Source organism: Cetorhinus maximus, chromosome 13, assembly GCF_964194155.1.
Source record: "Cetorhinus maximus chromosome 13, sCetMax3.hap1.1, whole genome shotgun sequence".
In the NCBI taxonomy this organism is placed as follows: domain Eukaryota; kingdom Metazoa; phylum Chordata; class Chondrichthyes; order Lamniformes; family Cetorhinidae; genus Cetorhinus; species Cetorhinus maximus.
In genome coordinates, this window is record NC_135891.1 from 73,288,321 (window position 1) to 73,306,537 (window position 18,217).

Sequence of the window (18,217 nt, forward strand, 5' to 3'; positions counted from 1 at the left end):
ACAGATGAAGCCCGTGGAGAATATAAAGAAAGTAGGAAGAAACTTAAACAAGGAGTCAGGAGGGCTAAAAGGGGTCATGAAAAGTCATTTGCAACCAGGATTAAGGAAAATCCCAAGGCCTTTTACACATATGTAAAAAGCAAGAGGGTAGTCAGGGAAAGGCCACTCAGGGACAGAGGTGGGAATCTGTGCGGAGCCAAAAGAAATGGGAGAGATACTAAATGAGTATTTCTCATCAGTATTCACCAAAGAGGACTTAGTGGTTGATTTGTCTAGGGAAGAGTGTGTAGATAGCCTGGATCATGCTGAGATCAATAAAGATGTGTTAGGCATCTTGAAGAATATTAAGGTGGATAAGTCCCCAGGGCCAGATGGGATCTACCCCAGAGTACTGAGGGAGGCAATGGAGGAGATTGCTGGGGCCTTGACAGAAATCTTTGTATCCTCACTGGCTACAGGTGAGGTCCCAGAGGACTGGAGAATGGCCAATGTTGTTCCATTGTTTAAGAAGGGTAGCAGGGATAATCCAGGAAATTACAGGCCTGTGAGCCTTACGTCAGTGGTAGGGAAATTATTGGAGAAGGTTCTTCGTGACAGGGTTTACTACCATTTGGAAGCAAATGGGCGTATTAGTGAGAGGCAGCATGGTTTTGTGAAGGGGAGGTCGTGTCTCAGTAACTTGATCGAGTTTTTCAAGGAAGTGACAAAAATGATCGACGATGGAAGGGCAGTGGATGTTATATACATGGATTTCAGTAAGGCCTTTGACAAGGTCCCTCATGGCAGACTGGTACAGAAGGTAAAGTCGTACGGGATCAGAGGTGAGCTGGCAAGATGGATACAGAATTGGCTTGGTCATAGAAGACGGAGGGTAGCAGTGGAAGGGTGCTTTTCTGAATGGAGAGCTGTGACTAGTGGTGTTCCGCAGGGATCAGTGCTGGGACCTTTGCTGTTTGTAGTATACGTAAATGATTTGGAGGAAAATGTAACTGGGCTAATTAGTAAGTTTGCAGACAACACTAAGGTTGGAGGAGTTGCAGATAGTGAAGAGGATACGAGATGTAGATCGATTGGAGACTTGGACGGAGAAATGGCAGATGGAGTTTAATCCGGACAAATGCAAGGTAATGCATTTTGGAAGGTCTAATGCAGGTAGGAATTATACAGTAAATGGCAGAACCCTTAAGTCCATCGACGGGCGGAGGGATCTGGGTATACAGGTCCACAAGTCACTGAAAGTGGCAATGCAGGTGGATAATGTAGTCAGGACGGCATATGGCATGCTTGCCTTCATTGGCAGGGGTATTGAGTATAAAAGCTGGGAAGTCATGCTGCAGCTGTATAGAACCTTGATTAGGCCACACTTGGAATATTGCGTGCAATTCTGGTCGCCACATTACCAGAAGGATATGGAGGCGTTGGAGAGGGTGCAGAGGAGGTTTACCAGGATGCTGCCTGGTCTGGAGGTTATTAGCTATGAGGAGAGGTTGGAGAAACTCAGATTGTTCTCACTAGAGCAATGGAGATGGAGAGGCAACTTGATAGAAGTTTACAAAATTATGAGTGGCATGGGCAGAGCAGATAGTCAGAAGCTTTTTCCCAGGGTGGAAGAGTCAATTACTAGGGGATATAGATTTAAGGTGAGAGGAGAAAACTTTAGAGGAGATGTGCGGGGCAAGCTTTTTACGCAGAGGGTAGTGAGTGTCTGGAATTCGCTGCCAGAGGAGGTGGTGGAAGCAGGTACGATAGTGGTGGTTAAGAGGCAGCTTGACAAATACATGAATAGGATGGGAATAGAGGGATACGGACCCCGGAAGTGCAAAACATTTTAGTTTGACAGGCAATATGATCCGCGCAGGCTTGGAGGGCTGAAGGGCCTGTTCCTGTGCTGTACTTTTCTTTGTTCTTATATTCACAACCAGGAGCAGTTCAGGCCAGTGATGGTTATTATTGTAAAGAACCTGCTGCTAAAATAACTCTTCTCCTTCTTTGACATAACCCCTTAGATGAATTTCTGAACCATCTTTTTACATTTAACCATGAGGGGAACTTTGCAGCCTTATGGCGGCGGGGATAGGGCTGGGGCTGTAAAATGCAGTGAGCTGTTCAAAAGCCCAGCAACTTCGGTGGGATCTTCTGGGAGGGGCTGTAAAATTCTACCCCATACGCAGAAATACTTAAAATGTCTACTGTCTTCAGGAGGAAAGAATTAGCACTTAACAAAGCAATTTTCACAACCACAGGTGCCCCCAGTGTGTTTTACAAGTGGACCTCTTCATATCAACACTCTGATAGTACAGCACCCTCAGCCCTCCCACTCTCAATACTGCATCAGAGTCTGAAGTGAAGTGTTGTGCTGAAGACTCTGGGGGGAATAACCTTCTGATCCAGTTCCAAAATTTTGACCCAGCAACCATGAATGAATAGTGATATGTTTTCAAGCCAGGATGGTGAGTGGCTTAGAGGAGAACTTGTAGGTGGTGGTGTTCCCATGTGTCTGCTGCCCTGGTCCTTCTAGAGGTCACAGGTTCGGAAGGTGCTGTCAAAGAAACCTTGGCACACAAGGTGCTGCAGTGCATCTTGTAGATGGTATACACTGCTGCCACTGTGCACCGTTAGTGCAGGAAATTAACGTTTAAGGTAGTGGATGGGGGGCCAATCAAGCAATCTGCTTTGCCCTGGATAGTGTCAAGGTTCTTGAGTGTTAGTGGAACTGTACCCAGAACAAAAGAACATGGGAAATAGGAGCTAGAATAGGCCATTCAGTCCTAAAAGCCTGCTGTGCCATTCAATCAGCTCAAGATTGTGATCTACTTCAACCCCAGTTTCCCCGCACCATCCCCATATTCCTTAATACCCAAGGATTTATTGATCTCGGCCCTGAACATATTCAAAGACAGGGCATCTGCAGCTTTCTGGCATAGGGAATTCCAAAGATTCACATAAGAAGAAATTTCTCCTGATTTTAGTGCTAAATAGCCAACCTCATATTCTGAGACTATGACCCCCCTAACTCTAGATTCCCAACCAGAGGAAACATTCTTGTAGCATCTCCCATAGGAAGTTTACATGTTTCAATGAGATCTCCTCATTCTTCTAACCCTAGGGATTTTTTTTCTTTCATGGGATATGGGTGTCACTGGCAAGGGGGTCCAATAGCGAGAAATTATTTCCATTGGCAGGAGGGTGGGTAAGAGGCAGTGACAGATTTAAGATAATTGGCAAAAGAACCAGATGGGCAATGAGGAGAAATTCTTCTTCCACAAGCTGTTGTTATGGTAATGTATGCACTGCCTGGAAGGGTGGTGGAAGCAAGTTCAATAATAACTGTTAAAAGGCAACTGGACACATAATGATGTTCCAAATGTTGTCCTCCTGTGCTGTTAGATTCTACGGTTCCATAACAGGTGGAGAAAGGTTTCAGTAAGAATTTCACAAGACATGTTCATTTTCTAAAATATTAGCCAAAACATAATGCTGATTACAATATACACTACGTATGGGGACTACACAGTACATGGAACAAGATTGCTCATTCTTGTCTCAGAAAATTGAACATATCCTCTGGAAGACTTCAGGTGCTGCATGTTTCTGGATCTATGAGTGATTGACAATTCTGTGATTAGAGTGACTGTCAATTCAGGTGTTTACCTTTGTCCTGGGGCCAATACCGAGACCATGACCCTGCTGTGTCACTTTTAGTTGCCTGGTTCTTCTCGGAATAGTCACTGGTCCATTCAGATTGTTTTAGTACTTGGAACCAGGGTGATGTGGGACATCTCTTAGAAATCGGTCATGGTTAGCTGTCTATTTCAGAAGCAATGTGGGAGACCAGGCACAGAAGTCACAGTTCAGAGCAGTTGAAGATTTGGCAGAAGCTCCCATTTCCTGGAGAATCAGTAGAGATTTTATACATTCATTCAAACCCTGGGGTCCACATGGGAGAACCAGTGACCCTGGGTCAGTGTGAAGGGCATGCAGGAGACTATCAGGGACCCTGGGGTCAGTGTCGAGGGGTTGCGGGGGTGGGAGGGGTGTGGTGTGGAGGACACTATCAGTGACCCTGGGGGTCAGTGTCCAGGGGTGGGGAGGACCATCAGGGACCCCTGGTTCTACCCTTTTGTTCGCTGTAGTTAACTGGCTAAGGCTATAAATTGGACTTTGGAACGATGAACATTGTTTCTGTCCATCTCCATGAGAACAGTGCAACTTGCCTAATCACAAACTCTGCTGATGTTGTGAGAGGAAACAAGTATATGAAGAGATCTATGGAAAACAAAATATTAATCTGACAAAATCCTTGCATGCAGAGGAATCTCCAGAGTTGTCAGTCAGTGGCCTGCTCTGGCTGTGGGGTAGGGCGGGGGGAGGGGTGTAGTTCACGCCTGCAATATTCTTTCCTTAATCCTCTGATATTCCTGCAGGAATTGGAGAGTAGAATCCAGTCGGGTGTAGCAGCCACCTCAAACAGACATGTGTTATACCGGTCCAAGTGTGACTGTGTATTGCCCAGGCCTTTCCTCTCATTCTGTAAATTCATGATGAATTCTCTCCCCCTGTCCCTGTCAGAAGGAGGGGCAGTCTGTGTCTTTAGAATACTCCTGAAAGCTGACATGCGCTCTATCTAACATCGAGCCTCTCAATCACACAAAATTAAACTTCTTCACAGTGAAAGGCTGACTTCATTTAACTCTCGTGTTACAGCCAGATGTTTATTTCCAGGGGCACATTTAAACTCCAGTCAGTGCAGAGTAACCACTGCTGAACAGAAAAAGAAATATGAATTAATGATGGGAATAGGAAGTATCTCGGAAGCCTTTGGTCTGATCTTGGTTTGGAATTTCTTCCATTCCCATGTGAGGCTAATCTGGAGGCATGTCTGGTCGAAGCAGTAAGTTTAGATTCATTTTAAGGCAATGGCCCTTTCTATTGTGGATGAGACGCTGGTATTTCAGTAGCACACTGTATGTCAGGGTTAACATTGGCAGAGAAGACCTGGGTCCAAACATTGTTCAATCTCTTCCAATCCAGTCAGTGTAAGCTGAGGACTCCATACAGATTCCAGATTCAATCTCACGAAGTCCAGGATAATCAGGGAACTCGATACCAAATCCTAGAACACAAATGTACACACTTGGCTGAACCAGCTTCAGGATCTCTGCAACAAGAATTAGTTCTTTCACTAATGTGTTGATCATTTGTTTGCAGGAGGGATTTTAATAAAATTTACAGAACAGAAACAAGCCATTTTGGCCCAACTAGTCCATATTGCTGTTTATGTCCCATACAAGCCTCCTCCTCCCCTAGCCCTGTCAATTCCTTTCTCCATCATGTGTTTTATCTTAAAAACATCCCTGTTATTCAGCTCAATCACTTCATATGAAAGTTCTAACTACTAAGTAACCAAAGTGAATTCCAGATTGGATTTATTGATGACTATCTTATATTTATGACCCCTAGCTTTAGACTCCTCCACAAATCTTCTCTCGGAATACCCTGTCAAACTCCTTCATAGTTTCAGAAGCCTCCATCAGGTCTCCCCTCAGGCTTTAAGCAAAGGGAGTCTTTCCTTCTAGATAAAAACTCTCCTTGTATTTTTAAAAAATTTTCTCCAGTGCTTCCATATCCTTTTTGAATATGGAGACCAGAATTGTGCACAGTGCTTTAAATGTGGTCTAACATAATTTCTCTGCTTTTGATTTCTATTCATCTATAAATGAAACCCAGTGCTGGTTAATTTTTTAAAAATTTACCTGGGTTGTTACTTTTCATAATTTATGGACCTGTACTCCAAGTTCCCTTTGGACCTCTACCTCATTTAGGCACATATAATTCAAGTAATATGTGGCCTCCTTGAAACTTCTACCAAAACATAAATGAATTTCAAAATGGATTGAAGTAATGTATCACCTTACATGCTTATTCTCCAAGGTTATTAATGACTTAGTCAGCATAATACATTTATTAATAAGTATTTCGTTGCAGTCCTCTTAGTTTTAAGCATAACTCCATTTGATACCATTCATAAATTTTGATTTTGTACTTCTGATTCTAAATTATTTATGTAAACGGTGGAGAACAGTGTTCCCAGCACTGATCCTTGTGGAACATCACTTCCCACCTATCCCAGTCATTTGGGAGCGAGTTACATTTAACTGGTACGTTTTAAATCAAAATGGCTTCACACAAGTTTAAAATTCTATTCAAGTTATAAACTGCAGCCACCAAGGCAGAGTGATTTCCTGGTTAATGAACCATATGTGTATTAAAGTTAGATGGACCAGTTTATGGAATACGCTGTACACTCCTCTCCCAGGCATGTCACTAATGCCTTCTGTAAGAGTAGCTCAAGTTGATAGATATAAAACACAATAATAACGGCTAATGGAGCATTGGCCTTTGTCTCAAAGGAGCTGGAATCTAAAGGGATAAAAGTTATGTTAGCTACGTAAAGCTCTAGTTAAGCCTCATTTCGATAATAATTCTGGGAGGCTGCAGAAGGATTTGGACAGGTTAGGAGAATGGGCAAAGAAGTGGCAGATGGAATACAACGTGGGGAAATGTGAGGTCATGCACTTTGGTAGGAAGAATAGAGGCATAGACTATTTTCTAAATGGGGAGAGAATTCAGAAATCTGGAGTGCAAAGGGACTTGGGAGTCCTAGTCCAGGATTCTCTTCAGGTTGAGTCGGTAGTTAGGAAGGCAAATGCAATGTTGGCATTTATTTCGAGAGGACTAGAATATAAAAGCAGGGATGTGCTGCTGAGGCTTTATTAAGGCTCTGGTCAGACCACATTTAGAATATTGTGAGCAATTTTGGGCCCCGTATCTCAGGAAGGATGTGCTGGCCCTGGAGAGGGTCCAGAGGAGGTTCACGAGAATGATCCCAGGAATGAAAGGCTTAACATTTGAGGAACGTTTGAGGACTCTGGGTCTATACTCGATGGAGTTTAGAAGGATGAGGGGGGATTTGATTGAAACTTACAGAATACTGAAAGGCCTGGATAGAGTGGACGTGGGGAAGATGTTTCCATTAGTAGGAGAGACTAGGACCCGCGGGCACAGCCTCAGAACAGAGATGAGGAGAAACTTCTTTAGCCAGAGAGTGGTGAATCTATGGAATTCATTGCCACAGAAGGCTGTGAAGGCCAGGTCATTGAGTGTATTTAAGACCCAGATATATAAGTACTTGATTGGTAAGGGGATCAAAGGTTACGGGGCGAAGGCGGGAGAATGGGGTTGAGAAACTTATCAGCCATGATTGAATGGCGGAGCAGACTCGATGGGCCGAATGGCCTAATTTCTGCTCCTATGTCTTATGGTCTTATTAATACAGTTCTGGGCACTGCACCTCAGGAAGTATATTGGCTTTGGGGGTAAAGTGCAGATTCACCAGAACGACACCATTGAAGACAGGTTGCATAGAAAAAGCTTGTATTCTCTTGAGTAAAGAAGATTAAGTGGTGAGCTGATAGAAATGTTTAAATTGATTGAATAAATTGAAAGGGTAGATTCCTTTGGTGGGGAAGTCCAGAACAAGAGCGCATAACATTAAATTTAGAGTTAGGTCATTGAAGGTGATGTCAGAGAGCACTTCTCACACAATGTAATGAAAATCTGGAACTTACTCCGCAAAAAGGTTTTTGAGGTCAGGAGTCAATCTAAAATTTGATAACTGAGATTGATGGATTTTTAAAATAAAAACAGAAATTGTTGGCAAAACTCAGCTGGCCTGGCAGCGCCTGCAGAGAGAGAAACAGAGTTAACTTTTTGAGTCCAACATGATTTTTCTTCTGAATGCATGGATGGATTTTTGTTGGGTGAGGTTATTAAGGGTTACAGAACCAAGGTGGAAGGAAGAGTTAACACTGCACTTAGAAAAGCATAGTATGATTAGAACAAGTCAACATGGTTTTACTAAAGAGAAATACTGTTTGATAAATTTTTTAGTTTTTTTTGAGGATGTAACTAGTAGGGTAGATAAAGGGGAACCAATAGATGTAGTATACCTGAATTTCCAAAAGGCTTTCGACAAAGTGCCATACAAAAGGTTAATAGGCAAGATAGTGCGCATGGAGTTGGAGGTTATATATTAGCATGGATAAAGGGTTGGTTAACAGATAGAAAGCAGAGAGTGGGCATAAATGGGACTTTTTCAAGTTGGCAGATAGTAAATAATGGAGTGCCGCAAGGATCAGTGCTGGGGCCTCAGCTATTTAATCTATATTAATGACTTAGATGAAGAGACAGAGAGTAATGTATCAAAGTTTGTGGATGATACAAAGTTAGGCGGGAGGTAAGCTGTCGGGAGGACACTAAGAGAGTGCAAAGAGATATAGACAGGTTAAGTGAGTGGGCAACAAGATGGCAGGTAGAGTATAATATAGTGAAGTGTGAATTTATTCACTTTGGTTGTGAGAATAGGAGAGCTGAACATTTTTTAAAGAATGAGAAGCTTGTAAGTGTTGATGCTGAAAGGGACTTGGTTGTGCTTACACAAGGAACACAGAAAGTTAATGTACAGGTACAGCATGCAATTAGGAAAGTAAATGCCATTTTGGCCTTTATTGCAAGGGGATTGGAGTACAGGAATAATGAAGTCTTGCTAGAGTTGTACAGGGTTTTGGTGAGACCACATCTGGAATACAGTGTGCAGTTTTGGTCTCCACGTAAGAAAAGATATAATATAAAAGCAAAATACCGCGGATGCTGGAAATCTGAAATAAAAACAGAAAATGCTGGAAAAACTCAGCAGGTCTGACAGCACAGAGTTAACGTTTCGAGCCTGTATGACTTTTCTTCAGAGCTAAAGAGAAGTAGAAATGAGATGGAATTTATACTGCTTAAGGGGGTTGACCAAGTAAAGCAGGATAGGTCAGCGATAGGTGGGACTAAGGAGAGATTGACAAAGATGTCATGGACACAAGACAAAGGGAGTGTTAATGGTAGTGGTGAAGGCTAAAGAAGGTGCTGATAGTGGCATAAAGATAAAGCAAAATGTGTGAATTAAAGAACAAGGGTCAGCACTCTGTGAAAGAACAACATAGAACAAATGATAGATGGCCTGTTTGTGGGATGGGGAGGTGGTTGGGGGAAAAAGGATACAAAAATGGATAAAAAGGAATCAAACAATGAATAAAAAGTAAATAAAAATAAATTTAGAAAAAAGGGATTTAAAAAGGGGTGAAGATAGAGGAGAGTTCATGGTCTGCAGTTGTTGAACTCAATGTTAAGTTCGGAAGGCTGTAAAGTGCCTAATCGGAGGATGAGGTGCTGTTCCTCCAGTTTGTGTTGGGCTTCACTGGAACATTGCAACAGGCCAAGGATGGACATGTGGGCATGAGAGCAAGGTGGTGTGTTGAAATGGCAAGAGGCAGGAAAGTCTGGGTCATGCTTGCGGACAGACCAAAGGTGTTCCGTAAAGTGGTCACCCAGTCTGAAAGTAAGAAAAGATATACTTGCATTGGAGGGGGTACAGTGATGGTTCACTAGATTGATCCCTGGGATGAGGGGATTGTCCTATGATGGGAGGCTGAGTAAATTAGTTTTTTTTCCCTCTGGAGTTTAGAAGAATAAGCAACTATTTCATTGAAACCTACAAAATTCTGACGGGGCTTGATAGGGTAGGCGTCGAGAGATTGTTTCTGCTGTTCGCAAATCTAAAATACGGGGGCACAGTCTCAGGATAAGGGGGTAATCATTTCGGAATGAGATGAGGAAATATTTCTTTACTCAAAGGATTTGTGAATCTTTGGAATTCTCTACCTCAGAGGGTTGTGGATGTTCCATCATTGAATATGTTTAAGGCTGGGATAGACAGATTTTTGGTGCCTATGGGAATTAAGGAACATGGCAAATATGCAGGGAAGTAGAGTTAAGCCCAAGATCAGCCATGATCATATTGAGTGGCAGAGCAAGCTAGATGGGCCAGATGGCCCACTCTTGCTCCTATTTCTTGTGATATTGTGGGATTTAAAAACAGAACCATCATGATATAATAGAATTGAAGAACAAGCTTGAGGGGCTGAATGGTTCACTCCAGTTCCTCTGTTCCTTGTCAGACGGCAGCAAGGGCCATCAAGCTACAGGAAATCTCCATGATTGTTGACCTACTGATTGTCCTCATGTGCAATGCATCCAAGTTTATCAAGCACCAATTGTGTAGTTGATGATAGACACAACTTCCTGAATTGCCGACAGGCTGGGAGGTGCCATGATTATTTTATACTTGGTCAGTGCATCATTTCAACAGCAGAGGTAAGGAGCAGCTTGGCTGCTGGGTGATGAAGGATATTTGCTGTTCTCCTGGATCAGGGCACCTGTGTATATGTGCTGCAGGGAAGTGCCACACTCTGACATACACATGAAGTTAAGGGCAAGAACTGAGTGAGACTTCGGCTTGTCCAAAAGAAGGTTCTAGCATCTGGTTAGGTCTGAGTGGTGCTTTTACTAAGTTCTTGTGTCAACTGAATTTTCTTCGTTTGTCCTGTCCACTACAACATCAATTGTTATTTATATACAACCTTTAATATAATATGTCATAAGGCACTTCACAAGAGAATTATAAAATTAGCCACTCAGCTAAAGATTAGGATAAAAGGCCAAAAGCTTGGTCAAAGAGATAGGTTTTAAGGACAGTCTTAAAGGAAGGAGGAGAGACAGGTTTAGAGCATGAACTCCAGAGCTTAGGGCCCAGGCAGTTGAAGCCACATTGGTGGAGCAATTAAAATTAGAGATGTTTAAGAAGCTAGAATTAGATGAGCGCAGATATCTCAGAGATTCTGTATCCCTTCCAGAGATAGGAAGAGGAGAGGACATGGAGTGATTTGAAAACAAGGATAAGAATTTTAAAATCAAAGCGTTGCTTGATTAGTGAGCACAGCGGTAATAGGTGAACAGGGCTTGGTACAAGTATAGACACGAGCAACAGAGTTGGATGAACTGAAGTTGACAGTAAAATGTGGGAGACCAGCAGGACAGCATTTGAATAGTCAAATTTGGACATAACAGACATAAATGAGGTTTCAGCATCAGATGAGCAAAGTCAGGGTGAAGTTGAACGATGTTACAGAGGTGAAAAGGGGTGACCTTAGTGATCGTGCAGATGTATGGGCAGAAATTCAAGCTGTCAAAGAGAGAGGCTGAGTCAATAGCTAGGGAACAGAGTTCGGAGCAGCGGTCAATGACGATGGTTTCAGTCTTCCCAATATTTAACTGGGGGAAAATTTTGCTCACCCTGGATGTCAGTGAAGCAATCTGATAATTTAATAGAAGGGATCGGATGGGGGTGTCAGGGGCGGGGCATCCTTCTCACTTGTTTGTAGCCTTTGAATATAGTTGACCACACCATCCTCCTCCAACACCTCTCCACTGTGATCCAGTTGAGTGGGATTGCTCATGCTTGATCCCAATTCTTATTTTTTTTTTTTTTATTCGTTCATGGGATGTGCCCATCCCAGAGTCAACCACATTGCTGTGGGCCTGGAGTCACATGTAGGCCAGACTAGGTAAGGATAGCAGATTTCCTTCCCTAAAGGGGATTAGTGAGCCAGATGGGTTTTTAAGACAATTGGCAATGGTTTCATGGTCATCGTCAGACTTTTAATTGCAGATTTTTGTTGCATTCAAATTTCACCATAGGCTGCAGTGGGGTTCAAACCCTGGTCCTCAGAGCATTACCCTGGGTCTCTGGAATACTAGCCCAGTGACAATACCACGATGTCACCAACTCCCCTATAGCCAGAGCATCAATTGCAATTGCTTCTCAACCTGCTCCTGCACCATTACCTCTGGTGTCTCCCAAGGATCTATTCTTGGCCCCTCCCATTTCTCATCTACTTGCTGCCCTTCCGCAACATCACATGAAGCTAATTTTCAAATGTACGCTGAGGACCACCCTCTCTCTCGACCCCTCCACTGTGGCCAAATTATCAGACTGCTCATCCAGTATTGGATGAGCAGAAATTTCCTCCAATTAAACATGAGGAAGCTTTAAACCATTGTTTCCGGTGCCCACTCTAAACTCCGTTCCCTAGCTATTGACTCCAGTCTGCGGTCAAGCCAGTCTGTACTTAACCTTGATCCGAAGATGAGCGTCTGACCTCACATGCATAACATCACAAAGATTGCCTATTTCCACCTCTGCAACATAACCCAACTTCGCCCCAACTCAGCTCATCTGCTGAGAACCTCACCAATGCTGTCATTACCCTAAACTCGACTATTCCAATGCACTCCTGGTTGGTCTCCCACATTTGACCTTCCGTAAACTTGAATTCATCCAAAACTCTGCTGCTCATGTCTTAACTTGCAGGAAGTCCCGTTCCCCCCTCATCCCTGTGCTCACTGACCTACATTACCCCCCAGTTAAGTAACGTCTTGACTTCAAAATTCTAATCCTCGTTTTTGAATCACTCTATGGCCTCATCTCTTCTTATCGTGAGGCAATGTGGGGCATCAGCAGCAGCAGAATTGTACTCAACCACAATTTGTAACCTCAGGTCCAGCATATCCCCCACTCTACCATCAAGCCAGGGGATCAACCCTGGGTCAATGAAGAGTGCAGGAGGGCATGCCAGGAGCAGCACCAGGCATGCCTAAAAATGAGGTGCCAACCTGGTGAAGCTACAACACAGGACTACATATATGCCAAGCTGCAATCGATAGACAGAGCTAAACGGTTCAACAGCTAACGGATCAAATCTAAGCTCTGTAGTCCTGCCACATCCAGTCGTGAACGGTGGTGGACAATTAAACAACTCACTGAAGGAGGTGGCCCCACAAATATCCCCATCCTCAAATGATGGGGGAGCCCAACATATCAGTGCAAAAGATAAGGCTGAAGCATTTGCTACAATCTTCAGCCAGAAGTGCCGAATGGATGATCCATCTCCGGAGATCCCCAGCATCACAGATTTGATTCACTCCAAGTGATATCAAGAAACGGCTGAAGGCACTGGATACTGCAAAGGCTATGGGCCCTGACAATATTCCAGCAATAGTACTGAAGATTTGTGCTCCAGAACTTGCCGTGCCCCTAGCTAAGCTGTTCCAGTACAGTTACAACACAGGCATCCACCTGGCCAATTACCATCCCATCAGTCTAGAGTCGATCATCAGTAAAGTAATGGAAGGCATCATCAAAAGCGATATCAAGCAGCACTTGCTTAGCAATAACCTGCCCAGTTTGGCTTCCGCCAGGGCCACTCAGCTCCTGACCTCATTACAGCCTTGGTTCAAACATGGACAAAAGAGCTGAACTCCCGAGGTGAGGTGAGAGTGACTGCCCTTGCCATCAAGGCAGCATTTGACCAAGTGTGGCATCAAGGAGCCCTAGCAAAACTGGAGTCAATGAGAATCAGGAAGAAAACTCTCTGCTGGTTGGGGTTATACCTAGCACAAAGAAAGATGGTCGTGGTTGTTGGAGGTCAATCATCTCAGTTCCAGGACATCACTGCAAGAGGTGGCGGCATAGTAGTATTTCCACTAGTATTCCAGAGACTCAGTCATGCTCTGGGGACCCAGGTTTGAATCCCACTATGGCAGATGGAGAAATTTGAATTGAATAAAAATCTGGAATTAAAAGTCTGATGACAACCATAAAACCATTGCACTTGTCATAAAAAAAATACAATCATCTGGTTCACTAATGCCCTTTAGGGGAGGAAATCTGCCGTCCTTACCTGGTATGGCCTACGTGTGACTCCAGGCCCACAGCAATGTGGTCGACTCTTAAATGCCCTCCTAATGAGGGCAATTAGAGATGGGCAATAAATGCTGGCCTAGCCAGCGACGCCCACATCCCATGAACGAACTTTTAAAAAATGTTCCCCAGTGTCCCTTACTGCTTCATCAATGACCTTCCTTCCATCATAAGGTCAGAAGTGGGGATGTTCGCTGATGATTGCATAATGTTCAGCACCCTTCGCGACTCCTCAGATACTGAAGCAGTCCATGTCCAACTGCAGCAAGACCTGGACAACATCCAGGCTTGGGCCATCAAGTGAAAAGTAACATTTAAGCCACACAAGTGTCAGACAATGACCAAGAACAAGAGAGAATCTAACCATCACCCCATGACATTCAATGGCATTACTATCGCTGAAACCCCCACTATTAACATCCTGGGGGTTACCACTGGCCAGAAACTGAACTGGACTAGCCATATAAATACTGTGGCTACAAGAGCATGTCAGAGGCTAGGAATCCTGTGGCAAGTAACTCACCTCCTGACTCCCCAAAGCCTGTCTACCATCTACAAGGCACAAATCAGGAGTGTGATGGAATACTCTCCACTTGCCTGGATGAGTGCAGCTCCAACAGCACTCAAGAAGCTTGGCACTGCCCAGGACAAAGCAGCCTGCTTGATTGGCACCCCATCCACAAACATTCACTCCCTCCACCACCGATGCCCAGTGCCAGCAGTGTGTACCATCTACAAGATGTACTGCAGGAACTCTCCAAAGCTCCTTAGACAACACCTTGCAAACCCACGACTGCTACCATCTAGAAGGAGAAGGAAAGTAGATGCATGGGATCACCACCACCTGCAAGTTCCCCTCCAAGCCACTCACCATCCTGAACTGGAACTATATTGCTGTTCCTTCACTGTCGATGAGACGCCCTCCCTAACAGCACTGTAGGTGTACCTACACCACATGGACTGCAGCGGTTCAAGGCGGCAGCTGACCACCACCTTAAGGGCAATTGGGGATGGGCAATAAATGCTGGCCTAGCCAGTGACACCCACATCTCATGAATGAACAAAAAAAAACATAGGTGGCCATGTCTTCAGTTGCGAAGGTCCCAGCTCCGAAATTCCTTCCCTTCATCTCTCCGCCTCTCTACTTCTCTTTCCTCTTTTAAGACACTTTTTAAATCTTACCTCTTTGACCAAGCTTTTGATCATCTGGTGTAATATCTCATGTGGCTCAGTGTCAGAATTTATAATTCACCTATGAAGCACCTTTGGACATTTCATCACATTCAAGGTGCTAGATAAATATAAGTTATTGTTGTTGTGGGGAGAGATCTGAAGTTAGTTGAGATTATATTAGATTTCTTTGTACCTTACACTTACTGTGTGTAGAACACAGCGGTGATTCAACGTTCCATACCTGGGGATGTCTAATCAGTGTTTTCAAGCCTTCTGCTGAAAATTGGAGCAGTGCACAAGATGGCATCCGCAGAAAACAACATCCAGAGCAAATCACCCTATGTGCAATTGTCTCACCAAGGGATCAGATGGTGAGGAGTAGAGGTTTAGGTTGGTTATGGGAGTGACCAGCACTATTGTATCCAAGAGAATACCTAAGGGTTCCCCAAAATTGTAAACAACCCTGTGCAGTTTCATCTGAATATTGCAGGACTCATTGTTCAATCCCTTAACAAGAAAGAACACACCCCACACTCTACGCCATCACTCTGCACAACCCCGGCCCTACTCTCCCTGTCATCTCCCTCATTCTGCCCTTTTACATTCTCGGTTGTGTTTCTGCTCCTATTAATTGAACATTTCAAATCAAACAATCGCACTATTTTACCTTCTGTCCTCTCTGGGCAGTTAGGTGTCAACAGGAAGCTGGGCTTCAATGTCCACGCGGCAAATTGGACACTTCTTACTGGTGGCCAACCACTGGTCCACACAAATCTGGTGAAAGAGGTGCATGCATGGCAGACGCCTACAATGAAGAACAAACAGTGTTATGGCTGGCTGAGTACCTCAACAATCACTGACACAATTCACAAGTTTAATTCCTCAGCGATAAGTTGGGAGATTTTGATCATTAATTTTGGTAAAGATCACCCCTTGACGGTCAATTGCATTACCATCACTGAATCCTCCTGGGGGTTACCATTGGCCAGAAACTAAACTGGACCAGCCATAAAAATACTGTGGTTACAAGAGCAGGTCAGAGGCTAGGAATCCTGCGGTGAGTAACTCACCTCCTGACTCCCCAAAGCCTGTCCACCATCTACAAGGCACAAGTCAGGAGTGTGATGGAATACTCCCCACTTGCCTGGATGAGTGCAACTCCCACAACATTCAAGAAGCTTGACACCATCCAGGACAAAGCAGCCCACTTGATTATTTGTGGATGGGGTGCCATTCACTCCCTCAACCACCAACGCACAGTAGCAGCAGTGTGTACCATCTGCAAGTTGCACAGCAGGAGCTCACCAAGGCTCCTTAGATGGCACCTTGCAAACCCACAACCTCTATCACCTAGAAGGACAAGGGCATAGGAACACTATCACCTGGAAGTTCCCCTCCAAGCCACTCACCATCCTGACTTGGAAATATATCACCGTTCCTTCACTGTCGCTGGGTCAAAATCCTGGAGCTCCTTCCCTAACAGCACCATGGGTGTACCTACACCACACGGACTGCAGTGGTCCAAGAAAGCAGCTCACCCCCACCTTCTCAAGGGCAATTAGGGATGGACAATAAATGCTGACCTAACCAGCAACGCCCACATCCCATGAATGAATAAAAAACACATACAGGTTCAATACAGGATACAGATTCTATGTCTCGAAAAGCAAGCTTTACACTGTAGCCTAACTTCTTTTGGATTTGAGGTCAAAAGGTTAGTGGCAACACAGGGTTTGCAGCATAAAAATATTTGGAAAGAGGAACAGGAGATGAGTGTAAATACAACAGGAACAGAGGCCACTCTCACACGGGGAGAATCTGAAAAAGTGATGTCAGAGGAGAGGTGGAGCCCAAGGAGCTATAGGCAAGTGATTAATTGGGATGGGATCCAATTAAACGAACATGGGGCTTGCGTTCTGGTCAATCAGATATCTAAGACAGGTATAGTGGGGTTGGGGAGCGCGCCCAGACCGGGGGGAGGGGGGAGGGGGGCGGGGAGCGCGCCCAGACCGGGGGGAGGGGGGCGGGGAGCGCGCCCAGACCGGGGGGGAGGGGGGCGGGGAGCGCGCCCAGACTGGGGGGAGGGGGGCGGGGAGCGCGCCCAGACCGGGGGGAGGGGGAGCGCGCCCAGACCGGGGGGAGGGGGGCACGCACACAGACGGAGGGGGGAGCGCGCACAGACGGAAGGGGGGAGCGCGCACAGACGGAAGGGGGGAGCGCGCACAGACGGAAGGGGGGAGCGCGCACAGATGGAAGGGGGGGTTAATTTCAGATACAGCCACATTCCAAAGAATAAAAAAATCTGAAGAATTAATTGATAATTTTATATAAATATACATTTTCTTAAGCATTTAAAATCCTATGAGAAAAATGGTCAACGTGTGGGTGACAATAGAAGTTAAAGGTAGTATTAGATAAAACAGAGAGCCTCCATGTTGCCTGAGGATTGGGAGGATTTTAGAGTTCAACAAAGGAGGACTAAGAAATTGATAGAGAAATAGAAATGGAGTGTAAATTAACAAGAAACATAAAACAGATTGTAAATATGTTGAAAGGAAGATATTGTTATTAAAGAAATAGTATTGGAAAAATTCATGGGACCAAAAGTCGACAAAATTCCTTGGATCTGATGGTCATCAACCTGGGGTTTGCAGAGTTAGCTGCAGAGATAAGTGCACTGACTTTAACTGTACAAAATTCTCTCAATTCTCCAAACATCCCCATGAATTGGAAGGTAGCAAACGTAAAGCTGCTGTTCAAGAGAGGAGGGGGAAAGAAAAAACAGGAAACTACAGGCCAACTAGCTTTGTATGAGTGAGAGAGAAAATCTTAGAATCTTTTATTTGGGACAGTGCACTGGAAAATCATAATATGATGGTGTAGCGTCCACTCAAATTTATGAATAGAAAATCATGTTTCAAAATCAGTTAAAGTTTTTTGAGATTGTAACTACCATTTGATAAGAGATTATTACACAAAATTAGGGCTCATAGGATTGGGTTCATATATTAGCACAGATTAAGGTCAGTTAACAGACCAAAAACAGTCGGAATAAACGTGTCATTTTCAGGTTGGTAAGCTGTACTACTGGGCCTACTGTAAGGATCAGCACTTGGTCCTCAGCTATTTACAATGTATGTTAATGACTTAAATGAGGGAATACCATGTAATGTTTCCAGGCTTACTGACGATAAGTTTGGTGGGGAAAGACAAGGCTGTAAAAGGATAGAGACAGGTTAAGTGAATGGGTAAGAACATGACAGGTTATAATGTGGGGAAGTGTGGAGTTAATCCCCTTTGGAAGGAAAAATGGAACAGCAAAATTTTTTTTAAATGATGAGA

General features: G+C 44.3%; 1 protein-coding gene across 1 annotated transcript in view; it reads right to left on the reverse strand.

Annotated features, from left to right (window-relative positions):
• Nucleotides 1–4,691: 4,691 nt before the first annotated feature.
• LOC144688292 (uncharacterized) overlaps nucleotides 4,692–18,217 on the reverse strand; it is a 76,894-nt gene continuing 63,368 nt past the window's right edge. Inside the window, exons 12-13 of the mRNA XM_078554724.1 lie at nucleotides 15,543–15,680; nucleotides 4,692–5,113 (exon numbers count right to left, since the gene is read on the reverse strand). Of these exons, the coding sequence (XP_078410850.1) occupies nucleotides 15,563–15,680 (118 nt within the window). The 3' untranslated portion in view covers nucleotides 4,692–5,113; nucleotides 15,543–15,562. The remainder of the gene's footprint in view (nucleotides 5,114–15,542; nucleotides 15,681–18,217) is intronic.